At 57.4% G+C, this 15,002-nt stretch overlaps 3 protein-coding genes and 1 long non-coding RNA gene across 6 annotated transcripts; 2 read left to right on the top strand and 2 right to left on the bottom strand.

Annotated features, from left to right (window-relative positions):
• Positions 1-16: 16 nt before the first annotated feature.
• B3GNT8 (UDP-GlcNAc:betaGal beta-1,3-N-acetylglucosaminyltransferase 8) lies at positions 17-1,933 on the bottom strand. The gene is made up of 2 exons (XM_044260571.1): positions 1,829-1,933; positions 17-1,445 (listed from the first exon to the last, which is right to left on the bottom strand). Exon 2 carries the CDS (start codon positions 1,411-1,413, stop codon positions 220-222), a length of 1,194 nt encoding a protein of 397 aa, XP_044116506.1. The 5' UTR covers positions 1,414-1,445; positions 1,829-1,933; the 3' UTR covers positions 17-219.
• Positions 1,934-4,527: 2,594 nt separating this feature from the next.
• DMAC2 (distal membrane arm assembly component 2) lies at positions 4,528-10,378 on the bottom strand. 3 transcript variants are annotated; one of them, XM_044257381.1, is made up of 6 exons: positions 10,304-10,378; positions 8,965-9,161; positions 7,361-7,441; positions 6,366-6,502; positions 6,114-6,276; positions 4,528-5,671 (listed from the first exon to the last, which is right to left on the bottom strand). In XM_044257381.1, exons 1-6 carry the CDS (start codon positions 10,319-10,321, stop codon positions 5,494-5,496), a joined length of 774 nt encoding a protein of 257 aa, XP_044113316.1. In that variant the 5' UTR covers positions 10,322-10,378; the 3' UTR covers positions 4,528-5,493. The 3 variants fall into 3 exon arrangements, with proteins under 3 accessions (XP_044113316.1, XP_044113317.1, XP_044113315.1); XM_044257382.1 differs by lacking the exon at positions 10,304-10,378 and adding an exon at positions 9,923-10,094; XM_044257380.1 differs by lacking the exon at positions 10,304-10,378 and adding an exon at positions 9,823-9,915.
• Positions 5,267-7,339, top strand: LOC122912070. The gene is made up of 3 exons (XR_006385532.1): positions 5,267-5,356; positions 5,608-5,691; positions 6,850-7,339. It is a non-coding gene; the product is annotated as an uncharacterized LOC122912070 (long non-coding RNA).
• Positions 10,379-12,207: 1,829 nt separating the features above from the next.
• Positions 12,208-14,237, top strand: ERICH4 (glutamate rich 4). The gene is made up of 2 exons (XM_044260572.1): positions 12,208-12,520; positions 13,584-14,237. The coding sequence occupies exons 1-2, from the start codon at positions 12,347-12,349 to the stop codon at positions 13,818-13,820; spliced, it is 411 nt and encodes a 136-aa protein (XP_044116507.1). The 5' UTR covers positions 12,208-12,346; the 3' UTR covers positions 13,821-14,237.
• The last annotated feature ends 765 nt before the right edge of the window (positions 14,238-15,002 follow it).

Consider the following 15,002-nt stretch of genomic DNA (forward strand, 5'->3'; position numbering starts at 1 on the left):
AAGAGGACTCCGGGTCTCAGAGTGGGGGGTGGGGGTGCATATTTTTCAAAAATAAGTAGATAAAAACAGTGTGTTACCTCCTGCTGCCCAGCCTCCTTGCCTGGGAGGACCAAGGAGGGGCTCAGGCAGTCACAATTCTAGGGTTTCTCTCTCCCACGGAGGCCCGGGAGAGGTGATGTCCAGGTCCGCCCTCCTCCCTCTCCCCAGCACCCCCACAGCTCAGCAATGGAACTGGGGGTCCTGCAGCTGCTTCCAGAGCCGAATGCTGTTTTGGGGGCTGAGGGGCTGCACCAACAGCAAGTCCCGGAAGGTGCAGGGGTCGGCTGTTTGGTCTGCTGGCCAGGCTGTGCGGAAGCCTTTGTGATCCCTGGGGGCCAGGCCCAGGGCACGGAAGCACAGGCCAGTGTAGACGTCGTCGAAGGGGAAGGGGGCCACACGGGCCGCCGCCTGCAGCAGCCAGGGGGCCAGGCGCCCGGCGATGACATAGCCACCCCCACTTGCATAGGCTGGGTAGTGACCTTTAAAGAAGGACTGGGGCACATAGAAGGGCCCTCTAGGCTTCCGGAGGGGCTTGGCCTGGGTGAAGACCTCCCCCAGGTAGAGTCCTCTGGCCCAGCTGGGCGGCAGGCCCTGCAGGTGCTCCAGGAGGGCCGGTGTGCGCACGAAGGCGTCATCTGGAGCCTGTAGCACAAAGCTGACGCCCGGGCAGTGCTCGCCCAGCCAGGCCAGCAACAGCAAGTCTTTGAGTGTCCGATTGAAGGGGACGTCGAGGAAGTCCCAGAGCAGCAGGTCACCGTAGCGGCGGCTTTCCCAGGCCACCAGTGAGCTCAGGTCAGGCCCCCCCTCACCCGCGGGAGACCCCAGCAGGAAGAGCAGCCGGACTCCTGGAGCGGGGCCGCCCCATGTCTCCCTCACGGCCTGCCGTTCCGCAAAGCGCCCCGGTTCCGACTTCACAGCCAGCAGCAGGTAGGGGACATCGGTGCCTGAGCAGCTGGCCACTTGGCCACCGCCACTCCCAGGCCGCCAGGGTGGGAAGCTCCGGCAGGCCGCCGATAGCAGGAAGCGGCGGAGGCCCTTAGGGTAGGACTTGAAGTCTGGGATTTCAGCGGCCGCGGCCGCCCCCCAAGCCTGGCAGCCCCCTGCCTCTGCACTGTCCCCACCGGGCAGGGACCCCATCCGCCACTGCTGCTGGTTCCAGTAAGCCGAGGGCAGCGGGCCAGTGTGGCCCAGACGGGCAGAGAGGTTAGCCGGCAGGGTGGGCTCGGGGCTGGCGGGTGTGGGGCCTGGTGGGGTGTCTTGGGGTCCCTGGTAGGCTTTGCTGAGCCGAGACTCGGATGTCCACTCGATGTACACCTTGAGGCCCAGGAGCGTGAGCAGCGCTGACAGGCAGAGAAGGCACTTGGGGCAGCGCATGACCCAGCCCAGGGAAGGGGTGGCCACGGGAGCTGCAAAGGAGCCACAGAGGCCTTTGGGGTGCAGGGATGGGCGCCAGCAGTCCCTGCGGGCCCCTGTAACCGCTTCTCTCAGCCCCAGCCCCTAAACTGGCTCCCTGCCCAGGACCCAGCTCTTCCCTATTCCTGGAGCTCGGAACACTGTTCAGTTCTTCCGACTTGCTGCTTCTTCTGCCCGGCCCAGCCCATTTCACGGACCTATTCCGCACCCCCACCCCAGGGACCAGGGCCTTGGCCATTCCAGCCCCCCTTCATCTCCTCACCGGGAGTGAGAATCGCAGGGTCCATCCTTTCACCTTCTAGAACCCAGCCTTCCTCCCTCCCAACAATCCTCACCCCAGGGAAAGGGGGCCAGGGACCTGCTCCCTCCTCTTTACCTCTGGGTCCAGCTCCCGCCCGCGCGGCGTCCGGGGGCCTCTGGTCAGGCCCTCCCTCGCTCCCTCCCTTCTGCCCCTGCCGAGCGGCGGTGCTGTAGTCGGAGCCCTGCCCAGCCAGTCCGGAGGGGCGGGGAGGGGCGGGGAGGGAGGCTGCCAGGGCCCCAGGGGCCGGGAGGGGCTGGGGCGGGGCCGAGGGAGGAGGGACGGGAGGGGATGGGAGAGGAGGCCAGGAGGCCGACCTGAGGGATGGGGCTTTGGCGTGTTGGGGCTGGTTTTTTGGTGAGACAGCGGAAAGGTGCAGGGGTGGCCAGAGACACAGACGGGGGACCCAGTGAGGCGTGGCAGGGAGAGCCAGGGGCCTGGGAGAGTCTGAGGGAGGGTGAGACTGAGGGGCCAGGCCCGATTCTGGGGTGGGCAGTATGGTGAGGTGGCCCAGGGACAGGCAGAGTCCTAAACTGGCAGAGCTGGGCGGGGAGGTTGGGAGGGGTGGGAGGGGGGGCCGGGCTGGCGCCGCACTGAGGAGGCGGTGGTGAATGTGCTGAGGGGATGGGTGGGCAGTGCCAGAGCTGGTTGTGGCTGTGGCAGTCAGGGTGGGGGTGGGGAAGGGGCTGGTGGAGAGGAGAGATGGACAGGGTTGGGGGGAAGGAGGGTTGGGGGAGACCTCTGGGGCAGGCAGGGGAAGGGAGAGGAGGGACGGAGAGAGAAGAGAGGGCTGCAGGGAGAGAGGGAGAGGAGTGGTGTGGAGTTGGGGCAATGCCCGTGCCAGAGGAGAGAGAAGTTAGAAGCAGATGGGCGACCTGTGGGGTGGGACTGAGAAGGGTGTCTGCGGAGCCAGAGCCAGGGTAGAGCAGAGGGGACAAGATGGAAGGTGTGGGGGAGGGCGGTGCCAAGCTGGAGGCTAGTGGAGGGTGGGGGGGCCTCAAGCTGAGCTGATCCCCCCACCCCCTCTGCTCCCTTTGGTGCCTGGTGTTTGCCTTGTGGGGGTGGGGATCCATCCCTTCCCCGGCCTCCCCCAGCCCCAGCCCTCCGGGACAGAGGGTGTCGGGACAGAGGGTGTGTCAGGTGTCTGCATCCCTGCCCCGGAAGCCCCTCCTGCTGGGGTGGTATCAGCTGTTTGGGGAGGTAGGCAGGCGGGGCCTCCTTATCCCTGATCTCTTGGAACCTTGGGGTGGGACCAGGGGCCCCACTGAGCTGGGCCTGACCCCCTTTGCTCCATCCTGGGTTGGGAGGACTATCTGGACCATCTCATCCTTGGCACCTTAGCAGCGGCTGATTTATCTGTCCAGAGCTGACTTCCAACCCCCGAGTCTGAGTGATGGAGCCCATGGGAGCAGCTGGAGGAAGAGCGTGTAGAGTGTGTGTTGGGTGTTAATGCACCAGAAGTGAGGGGGCAGAGCCGGCTAGGGGCCCAGGGTGGGACCCTCAGCACCCGGGAGGGGTCTCCCAGCCTCCCCCTCCTGCTTCCACCCTGGAGCTCCCCTGGCTCCTCTCACTTCTCCCAGGGGTGCCGACACTGCTCCTCTGGGGGGTGGTTGGAAATCTCAGGGTGCAGGTTGGGTTGCTACAGGCATCAGCCTGGGTCCAATCAGGAGGTGAAACCACCGGGCAACTGGAACAGGGACAGCCCATCATCGCGAAGGACCCGAGAGGTGCCTTCTTGTGGAACAGTGCATCTCCCTCGGGAACCACTCGGTCCAGCACTGACCTTGATGAGCTCTGGGTGCCCCCTCTGGATTCTGCCAGGGTGGCTCAGCTCCTTGTCTCAGGAACCGGAAGCCACGCTTGAGTCCACGTTCTAGTCAGCAACCTGAAAAAGCCACTAGAGCCGTCCAGCCGCACTGGCTAGCTCCCTTGTTCCCTCACGTAAGTACCCTGGACTGTGAACTCAGCCCTCACTGGTCTAAATCCCTTAGACTGGAGCTCCCCCACCACCCCCGGGGTTCTGACTCTGCAAATCTTGCCATTGCTCTGGTGTAGAGGCTGGCCCCTCTGGGTCCTTACGGGCGGCTGTGCCCCGGAGCCCGCAGAGATGGAACCCGGGGCCTCCGGGGGTCTGGTGAGAGCAGGGGCGCTTGTGGTGAGTCTGAGGAAGGGCATCGGCCCGGGGGAGGGGAGCACAGCGTTCCCAGCACAGGCAGGCTCCTGTTCTCCTCAGCCACTGGGCACAAACACTCGAGTGACTAGGAGGTCCAAGATCATGTTTCCACAAAGTCCAACCAGGGGACCCCATCCCAAATTTCAGAGACCCTCTGAACTAGGCGGCACCCTCACCTGCACGTGAGAAACTTATCAAGACTGCAGATTCAACCACTGCCACTCAGCAGTCTGCAAACTTAAATGCCGCGTTTTCAGTGCTTCAAGGGATCTTGGGGGGAGCACAGAAGCTCTCCCCCTCAAAGAAGGCAGCCTGAGTTGAGCCAACAGCCCTGACCCTGTCCTTGTCTGTGGGTGCTCAAGGGCACTCCGTGGAAGCTTCCAGCATCTATCTTTAGAACTGGCGTTACTGGCACAGCAGTCAGGTGCAGCGGCCACAGGGCTCCCATGCACGTGCCTCAGCAGGCACCCCGGCCAACGGCCAACCCCTGGCCAGAGCTAGACCGACCCCAATCCTGTCTTTGTGAGTCTGTCTCCTGGAACACTCCAGAGGCCAGTGCTGGATCCATGTGGATCCCGTCAGGAGAGAAAAACCGCACAGTAACTCGAACAGGTCAAGTTTAATGTCAAGAATTTGTTGACGTTTAACAGCGAACTGAAATCAGGGACTCACAGATAAGGTGTCTCAGCATTTCCTGGAAGTTCCTGTTCTGGGTCGCAGGGAGAGCCCTTGGCAGGGAGGTGCCTCGGTGGTGGGGGCTCTCTGAGACTGCTGGGGGTGGCACCTCAGGAACCACCTGCTGGGGAGGCCTGAGAGCTCAGCCTGAGCACGCAGAGCTCCCACATGAAAGCAAAGGCTTTTCTCCTGTCCTCTCTCAGGCGCCCTCTTCCGACAAACTTCAGCACGTCACTCGGCCTAGGAAAAGGTTTCAAAGGCCCATGGTCTGTTTTCACGGAGCAAACAGGAAAGCTGGATTTGGAGCGGAGTCAGTGAGTGGATAAGTGGGAACACTGGAGGCCGTGGGGCATGCCGGGCGTCAGCGAGTGGAGTCCAGGGATGGCGAGCTGGCGGAGAGCTGAGCAGTGTCCCACAGGGAACCGGGCTGGTAGCGCCCCTGTGTCAGAGGGGGTCCAGGCAGGGAGCAGTAACATCTTCAAACAAGGCTACACTGAGAAGACCCTTGAGACAAGTCAAGAGCAGGGTTTCCCGACATGGCAGGAACTGGGTGTGGGGGAACCGAGAGAGGAGATGTGGGGAAGTCACAGGGCCAGAGGAGGCATAGAGTGTGGCTCCCCTAGGGCTGCTCATCTCCCCTGGGCCTGGGAGGCTGCTGGAACCCAAAGTGAAGCCTGTGGAAAGAGCTGCCAGAAGGATGACAGGAGCTGTGACCTTTCAGCCCAGGGTGCAGTGAGCCAGAGTCCCCGAGATGGGGAGTAAGTACGTCAGCTGCACACTCTCCCCTGACCTGCTGGCAGGGCCAGTCCCCCCAGCCCGCACCCCACCTCGGAGAACTGTCAGCCCCCCATGGGGCCCCGCTGATGCCCGGCTTGACGGGGGGGCAGGCCGAGGGCTAGGCAGGGATGGGGCTGGCTGCGTCCTGAGACTGCTCCTCTGGCCCCAACCCGAGGCCCTGGGTCCAGTCAGCCCCCAGAACCTCGCAGTTGGGCAACATCTCTTCCACCAGGATCTGCGTGAGGCCTGGGTTGGACACAGCAGGGAGGTCGGAGATGTCCAGCCTGCGGAGGTTCCTGAGAGGAGGCAGCAAGGGGTAAGGCCTCTGTGAGGAGGGTGGGCCTCTGCAGGGGGACGGGCATGGAGGGGGTTGCACCAGCCCTGGCTTCAGCCCTGGAGCCTGAGCTCTTTAAAATCAGAGTCCTTAGCTACCCAGATGTTAGAGAGAGCTGGCCAAGTACAGACCTCCCCCATGGGAATTAGACCACACTCTGGTTCCCCCTGTTCTCAACAGTGTCAACGTCATTGAGTTTTCATTAAAAAGAAAAACCAGGAGTGCTTCCTCCCCCATGCCCCAGATTCACCATGATGACTCCTGTGTGTGGACCCCACACTCGCTCCAGGCTGCTTGTGGAGGCAGGGCTACAGGGACCGCCCGCTCCCCGCTCTCCCGTATCTGTGTTGGGTGCTTCCCCCCCTGCCCCCCAGCTTGGGGCCCAGCCTGAGCTGAGGTCTCACTGGAGGTGGTGGAGGCAGGCAAGGCCCCGTTCAGAGATTCGGGGACAACCGGCCAGGGAGAGCTCCTGCAATGAGTTGGCCAGCGGGTGGAGGCGGCTGAGACACCAGTCATCCACGTGGGGGCAGCGCCGCAGCCACAGGGACTGGAGCTCCTTCAGGGCCACTGCAAAGCAGGGGAGGCCACTGAGATCCTTTCTGGAGCCCTGCACGGAAGGGCAAACGCACCAGCCCGCCCATCTCCGGCCCACTCACAGAGGTTGTCCAGGCCGTGGTAGTTGATGGCACTGCCGCTGGCATCGACTGCCTCTACAGGCACCTCTGGGAAGGTCAGGAAGTCAAGAGAGAAGCGGCCACGCGTGTTTGGCCGGATCCATTCCTTGCCCTGAAACCTGGAAGGAGATGGGCAGTGACCAGGGCACCCTGCCTCCCCAGGCCTCCAGCTTCCGGAGGACGCTCCCAGCCCCGTGTGAGGACCTGGTCACACGGCGTCTGGTGCACTCGCTGCACAGCAGGCCCTGCACTAAAGGCCTTCCATGTCGGGTCTCCCTGGGCCCCGGACATTCCCATGAGAGATGCGATGTTTGGCCTCCCCCTCCCCCACTTTTCTAAGTAGGCACTGCGTCTAGTATGGAGCCTGACACGTGGCCTGAATTCACAACCCTGAGGTTAAGAGTTGAATGCTCAATGGACTGAGCCACCCAGCCACCCCCATTTGCCCATTTTTACTGTGGGTCAGAGGTTAACATCAGAGAAAAAGGCGAGAATGCCAGAATCTTCACTGACTGCCAGAAGTTGAGACCCACTCGGATGTGTGCACCGTCTCTGAGGAACGTGCCGGAGGAAGGTGCTCAGACCAGGAGAACATTTTAACTGGAGCCAAGCGAGGGGTAGGTGGGTGCATGAGCTACATTTTCCAGAGAAGAGGAAAAAGGGGAGGAAAAAACAGAGGAAGAGGGAGGGAAGGAGGAGAAAGGAAGGAAAAGAACAGCGATGTTTACTGAACTCCTGGGCTGTATCGGGCCCGTGCCACACACTTCATGGCAGTAAGTCTCTTGAGTCTTTCCAGCAAACCTTGCAGGTTCATACAACCACTGCCCCGTTTTACAAGTGACAGAGCAGGAGCTCAGGAACAAGGTCTGAGCGGAGCCAGCAGGGACAGAGCCCAGGGTTCATGAAAAGTCCCAAGGGCCTCTGGCTCAGTGCTCCACAGCCTCCCCCACCCCACGCTGACGTTTTAGCCCTCATACTTGACTGCACCGCCCTGCTTCAGGATGAAATAGGCACCCGCGGCGTGGGGACCAAAGCGCTCCTTGATGTGGGTGAAGGGCCTGTGGAGAGAACAGTGGCTGAGGTTGAGCACTGCACCCCGGTGTCATGCTGTCATGCTCCCACCCCCTCGCGAGGATCAGAGTTCACAGCACAAGGAGCGAGCCAGACAGACTGACCCACAGAGACAGGCTGTGTATATTTACTGAGTGTCCGTTAAGGGCCGGCACCAAGGCAGACAGCGGTCCACGCTCTGTGCGGTTCAAGTTACGAAAGGAATCAGGTGGCCCACCAGGAAGTTAAGAGCAAACTGCAGCAGCAGCTCCTTGCTGGAAGTAACAGAGGGACTGACTGGGGAGTGGCTTGGGGCAGGGGTGGGGATGGAGGAGGCTACTTCAGTTTGGGTGTTAAGAAATACCTTCTTGGGGTGCCTGGGTGGCTCAGTCAAGCACCTGCCTTAGGCTCAGGTCATGACTCTGGGATCGAGCCTCTGCCTCTGCCTGCCCCTCTGCCTACTTGTGCTCTTTCTGTTGAATAAATAAAACATAAAAAAAAAATAGTAGCTTCTTGCAGGAGGTGACATCTGAGCAGAGCTTTGGTGGGAAGAAATTCAAAGCTCACGGCAGGAGCCTGCCAGGCCAAGAGAAGAGCTGGTGGACACACACAGAGGCTCAACTTAGAATGGCAGGACAAACAGCACTGAGGAGGCCATGCTGGTGGGGGTAAGGGGAATCCCTGATAGGCCTCTCAAAGCTCAGCTTTTAGGCTTTGCAGTCTGGCTTTTATTCTAGCAACCAAATGGCTGCAATGGGAAACCATTTGAGGGTTTTAAGCAAAGTGGTGTTTTTCTATTTTAGTGGTTTTTTAAAAAAATTTTTTTTTTAGATTTTATGTATTCATTTGATGGAGAGAGTGCAAGTAAGGGGGGTAGCAGGCAGAGGGAGAGGGAGAGGGAGAAGCAGGCTCCCCACTTAGCAAGGAGCTAAGGAGCTGGACATGGGACTCAATCCCAGGATCCTGGGATTCTGACCTGAGCCGGAGGCAGACACTTAACTGACCCAGCCACCCAGGCACCCCTGTGAGGTCCTTTAGATGATTTATTGACTGTAACAGACTGGAGAGGGCAAAAGGTGACCAGTTCAGATTACTGCGCTCAACCAACCATAAAATGAAGGGGCTCAGACCAGGCTACAGACAGGAGGTAACAACTGGCACATCTGGGATGGTCTGGTGTTAATGGAATGGATGTGGAAGATAGAAAAGAAGAATCAGGGAAGGCTCCTTAGAATTTGGCTTGAGTAACTGGGGACAGTGCTGCTGTTTCCTGGGATGGGGAAGACTCGGGGGTGAGCAGACTTTCTCAGGAGGAAATCAAGGCTTTGCCATTAGCCATGGTAGGTTTGAGGTACCAGCGTGCCCTCTAAGGTGGTGGACAGTGGGCTACTTATATGAGCTGGAGCCCCTGGGAAGGGCGTGGCTGGAAAGGATGCAACTCTGCGGGCCTGGTATAGAGACTGCAGGCGCAGGATCTGAGCTCTGCCTTGTAAGGCCCAGCAGCAGGATCTTGCCCACCAAGAGTTCTCACCGATTTTTCTGGTGCACCTTCAATACCTGCTTTCGGAGCAGGTACTCCCTGAGGGCCTGCACGTCATAGAAGTGGTCAGCCAGGAACTGGAGCAGGGACCTCCCCTTCCTCCGACTGCCCTCTGGGGCCACAGCCTTGCTTAGGCCATGGATGCCCCTGGTATCCCGGTTCCATACTGGTGCCATTAGGTGCAGGGGCTGGGGAGAACAGGAAAGGAGAGGCTGAGCCTAGAGCCTGCTGTGAGAGTCAGAGCCAGATCCCCCTGTTCCTGGTTCATGAACCTCCCCTCCTCCCCACTGCTTCTTCCTGGCTGACAAAATTCTTTCTGGATTTCCAAATTCTGCTTTTGAGATCCCCCAAATTTCCCCAAGTTCCTTCCCTAATGAACCCTAAATTCTCTCTTTGCTTTGGCCAAACATTCTTGGTCTTCCCAATTCTCCTCTGATCTTTTCTCAAACCCTTATTTTTAATACCTCTATTACCTGACCTCCTAATTTCCCACAAGCTACCCCCTTAATTTTGTCCAAGTTTCCCTGGAGTCTTCCTGAATGACTCATGTCTTAACCCCCAAATATCTTAATTTATCTCCAAATCAGCCTTAATTTACCTCCAAATCAGTTAAAGCCCCCAAATGCTTCCTTCAGTCTCCCTTCAGTCTTCTCTTAGCCTGCTCCAATTTCTTTTTCTGCTTCAACCAAATTTTCTCGGTAATTTGCCCAAATCCTTACTTTCCCCTCAAAATTGCCCAAGTTCTCACCCTAACTTCTCCTAAATCTATCCCTTGACTTTAGGTCTTTCCTCCTAAATTCTCTCCACGAATATCACAAATTCTGCCCTTAACTTCCCCTAGGTCTTTACCTTGGAACACTCATATTCATCTTTTGGCTCCTGTCCCTCACCTCCAACTTCCCTTTGGTTTTCCATAAAAATGAGTAATTTTCCCATGAGCTCCTCTCACCTATATCCTTTTGTCACCCAAGACCCTCTTCCCCTGCAGATTCTGTTTCACGCCCCGCCCCCCACTCCCAGCGCCCCACAACTAGGTCCCTCCTTCTGATTGGCTGGGTGCGCCATCTTCGGAACCCGCACTCTGCTTCCCCATTGGTTTCGCTCTGCCAAGTCCCCACCCCACGTCCGCTCTAAAGCGCCCAGGCCGTCTGCGACCTGCCCCAATCGGTCTCGACAGCCAAGGTCGCATGTCAGTGTTCCCAGCATGAGCTGACGGGGGAGGCCTCCTGCTCCCTTTTGCCCCTTGCTCCCTGGGTCTTGACAGAAGCTCTGAAGGCGGAGGCAGCAGAGCGGACTTTAATTTTGGGGCTCTAGAGCTCCGGTCACTTACCACCCTGGGTGCCGCCATCTTGCTAGAATTAGAAAACCGGAAGGGGCCGGTTTTTTTAGTCCACCCACTCGGTTCACTTCGAGAGTTCTTTCCCTGTGGCCACGCCCCGTCCGTTTTCCAACTCTCCTCTTAAAGGTACCCGCACTGTTTACTAGTTGAGCGATTGCTCCGAGCGTCATTCCCAGTGAGACTCTGCAGCCTTCCCCTGGGAGAGAGCGGTCAGAGTACCCTCCCTCCCACTATACTCACGAGACTACGATCTGAAGAGTCAGGGAATTAACAAAATGAGCCACCCAGGCGCCTCTGATTTATGTTTTTTTAAACCTAAGTTTGGGGCGCCTGGGTGGCTCAGTTAAGTGTCTACCGTTGTCTCAGGTTACGATCCCAGTGTCCTGGGTTTGAGCCCAGCATCAGGCTCTCTGCTGGGTTGGGAGCCTGTTTCTCCCTCTCCCTCTCCCTCTGCTTGTGCTCTCCGTCTCTCTCTGTCAATTAAATAAAATCTTTTCTTTAAAAGATTATTTATTTGAGAGAGAGAGAGAGCATGAGAGGGGATAGGTCAGAGGGAGAAACAGACTCCCCACCGAGCAGGCAGCCAGATGCGGGACTGGATCCTGGGACTCCAGGATCATGACCTGAGCCAAAGGCCACCGCCCAACCAACTGAGCCACCCAGGTGCCCAATTCAGTAATATCTTTAAAAAAAAAAAAATCATTTCTGCCAGGTGGAGAACAGACCTTAGGAAGCAAGGTGGAAGTGGGGACCAGCAAAGAGGCTACTGCAGCAGTCCAGGCAAGAGATGAATGGAGACAGGAGCAGAGATGGGGTAATAGGAACTGGGGAGAAGTGCTCAAGTTGAGTCTACTTTGAAGGTTGAGCCAATAACTCCACAAACTAAAAGGATGGGGACGCCACTTAGGGAGACAGGGAGACTAGGGAGACAGGGAGACTAGGAAAGTGATAGGTTTGAAAGGCAGGTGTGGTGGATTGAATAGTGGATCACCCCCACCCCCAACACACACACAAAATTCAAGCCCTAATCCTTGGAACTTGTGAATTTGTTCCTCTATATGGGAAAAGGAAGAGGTGATCAAGTGAAGAATCAGGAGCTGGGGGGATAGCTGTGGGTGATCAGGATGGGCCCAGGGCCATGACAAAGGTCCTGTTAGATGGAGGCAGGGTGTCAGTCAGTAGGAGATGTGATGGTAGGTGCAAGAGTGATACAGGGAAGGGGCAATAAGTCAAGGCCTGAGGCGGTGGTGGCTTCTGGATGTGGAGGGAGGCCAACAACCCAGTCTTTTCTGTGGCAGGGCCTGCGCTGACAGTGATGGTATGTGTGGGCAGGTCAGGACTCAGCAGAAATGGCTGTTCAACTGTGCATGCCAGTAGCTGGACCATGAGGTACCACAGCTGAGGGATCATGGCTCCTCGGGCGCACTAATCAGGAAGCTTTTGGGTGGCCCAAGTACAGAAGACAAAGTCTAAGTTGGGCCAGCTGTGGGGTGTCTGGGTGGCTCAGATGGTTAAGCGTCTGCCTTCAGCTCAGGTCATGATCTCCCAAGTCCTGGGGTCAAACCCCACATCGGGCTCCTAGCTCAGCAGGGAGTCTGGTTCTCCCTCTCCTGCTCCCCCTGCTTGTGCTCTTTTTCTCAAATGAATTAAAAAAACAAATAAACTTTAAGCTGGGGCCAGCTAGAGTGCAGAGGAAGGAAGAATGGAGGCTGAGGAGGGGGTGGGGGGGCCCAGGAGAGGGCAGGACACATGAGGCCAGGCATCCACAGACACCCAGTCCCCGTGAGGGGTTAGGCCTGAGAATGGTCAAGGGAGGGGCCATGGCTAGACTCTTGTGAGCAGAGCTGAAGTTAGACTTTAGAAGGAAGAAAATCCTCATGAGGCTGTCAGTTCTCACCAGAGAATGGACTTTGAAATGCTGATCCATGCACCCCCTCATGCCCTTTGCTCCCCACTTCCCTCACGGGCTCCTCAGGGACTGGGTCATTCTGGATCTTGCCATTTTCTGCTCCTGGCAGCCACTGTTCAGAGACTATGGAGCTGTGGGGGCAACTGAGGCAGGCGGGACTGTTGCCCCCGGGGCTGGGCCCCCCTCCCCGGGCCCTGAGGGAGGTCCCCCCAGTGGGGAGAGCTGGCCAGATCCTCCTGTCCCCAGGGGCAGACACTGCAGGTGCCAGGGAGTGTATGCTGTGGATCTGGGAGGAGCTGGTGAGTAAGGGGTTCAGATGGGCAAGAGATGGGGCACAGGTGGGGGTAGGGGGAGAGAATGGGTGTGTGAATGGGAACGAATGGAATTGCAAAGGGCCAGAGACTGAAGGACATCAATTCAGAGACAAGAAAAGAGAAACAAGCAGAGAGAGACAGAGACATAGATCCCAGAGTAAGAGCAAGGAGTAGAGAGACAGGGACAGAGACACACAGAGGGGAGACAGAGATAGAAAGAGGTTGAGAGTAACACCAGAGACTCTGATTAAATCTGAGACAGAGAGAGACAGTCAAAGGCAGGGGCAGAGAAATAGTGGCAGAAAGGGATATGGAAAGACAGAGACAGAGAAGGAGAGACAGACAAGGCAGGGCAGAGAGAGACCGTAAGGGAGGCACAGAGACGCAGAGCCAGTGAGGGACTAGAAAGGGAGAGACAAAGCAAGGGAGAGACAGGCAGAGATAGAGAACATCTGGGAGAACATGGTGGCAGTCAAGGTCTGGGCCCGGTGAGGATCCCGCTGTCCTGCGGGCCCGGATTATTAAAGAGAAGCTTACTTATGGCACCTAGCTAGTGACACTGTAGGTGTAAGGGCCACTGCAGCGGGGTCGGGGGGTGGTGCAGAGAGATAGGCTCAGCTCTGAGCACAGCAGGGGCAAGTGGGGATTTCTATGGAAGGAGAGGGCAGGGGTCAGCAGATGGGAAATCACTAAGCAGGGCATCTGGCTTAACGGACGCTCAGGGCTCTTGCTGGAGGCAGGCCAGGGACATGAGGTGGGGCCTGGTCAGGGATGGGGCCGGGGTGGGGGGTGGAGGGTGGTGAGGAAACAGATCAGATATCAGGGGTGATCAGATATGGAGGATGGAAGATTGTTGGTAAAATGGGATTTTACAAGGAAGTGCACAGATGGGCCCAGGAGAAGGTTTAGGAGCTTAGCTGAAGTTTGGTCAAGCAAAGAATCTTGGCCAGAACTTGAGCGCGTTGGGAGTGGGGGGCACCCTGACGCCATGCACCACCCCCGCCCCCTGTGGGGTGGGATGCCCATGACTCCACCTTCCCACGGGCAGGAGCGCCTCCGCCAAGTGGACCTCCAGCTGCTGGGCCGGCTGTGCAGTCTGGGGCTGGAGATGGGGGCACTTCGGGAGGAACTGTTCACCTTCCTGGAGGAGGAGAGCCTCATCGAGGAAGAAGAGGAAGAAGAGGAGGAGGAGGAAGAGCCTGAGGGGAAGCAGGAGGAGGAACACCTGGGGGCCTTTGGCTCAGCCCTGCACCACCAGCCTCCTGACTTCGAGATGACCATCTGAGGCCCTGCTTCTGAGTGACACATGAATGAGATGCAAATTTATGCAAAGGACAGAGCATTTGCAGTTAGATCTACCTGACCTGCCAGGGGGCTCAGGAATCAACCAGAGCAGATGCACCCTAGGAAGCTGTCTGTCCCCATCCTGACGGAGGGGCTGGCTGGTGAGCTCTCTACAGGTGTACTTGCCAAGGAACTGCAAGTGAGTTGCAGGGGACCTGTGGGTCTTTGCAGAGAGGGTCACCTATAGGTGACCAAGGCCACCCAGCATGGTGGCCGCTGCCTCGGGTGGAACCACAGAGCACATTCCAAAGGCTTAGTGTGATAAAAAGAATATAGAACAGTTTGATAATCTAAAACTTTTGTTGGAATGCTAGTATTTCCTGCATAATGGGATAAATAAAAATATTACTAAAATGAATTTCACCTGAGTATCTGAAAATTTTTTAATATGGTAAAATATATATAATAAAATTTACCATTTTTGCCATTTATAAGTGTACAGTTCAGTGGTATTAGACCCATCCACACTGTGCACAGCCATCACCACCATCCATCTCCGGAACTCTTCATCTTATAAGCCTGAAGCTGGACCCATTAAACAACTCCCCAGTCCCCCTTCTTAGAGATAGAAAGAGAGAGAGAAAGCGTGAGTGGGAGTGAGCGAAGGAGAGCAAGGGCGGGTGGGGTGGGAGGCAGAGGGAGAGGGACAAGAAGACCCCCTGCTGAGCAGGGAGTCTCACGTGCAGCTCAATCCCAGGACCCTGAGACCATGATCAGAGCCAAAATCAAAAGTCAGACACTTAACCAACTGAGCTGGCCAGGTGCCCCTTTTTCCATTTTTAAATAGGACTGCTAGAAAATTTAAAATTACATATGGATCTCCTGCTGTAGTTCTGCACAGCACTATTTGAGAGGTTTGAAAATGGAATGTGGGTGTGAGCAGAGGGGCGGTGGGGGTTCCCAGCTGTTCCCAGATGTGTTGCAAATGTGTCGTATCTGAGGATGGCGGCCGAGGAGAAGCCTGCTGCACCTGCAACCATTCCCAGGGTCTACGTTTGCAGAAAAGAGGCCCACGTCAGCAGGCGGAGGGCGCCAGCCTGAGGGGAGACATCTTTTCAGGGCAGACATTTGGACATTCGTGGAATCATTACTCCCCGGAAAGACAGACACACGCTTACATGTT

The sequence above is a fragment of the Neovison vison genome, chromosome 7 (assembly GCF_020171115.1).
Source record: "Neovison vison isolate M4711 chromosome 7, ASM_NN_V1, whole genome shotgun sequence".
Lineage (NCBI taxonomy): Eukaryota > Metazoa > Chordata > Mammalia > Carnivora > Mustelidae > Neogale > Neogale vison.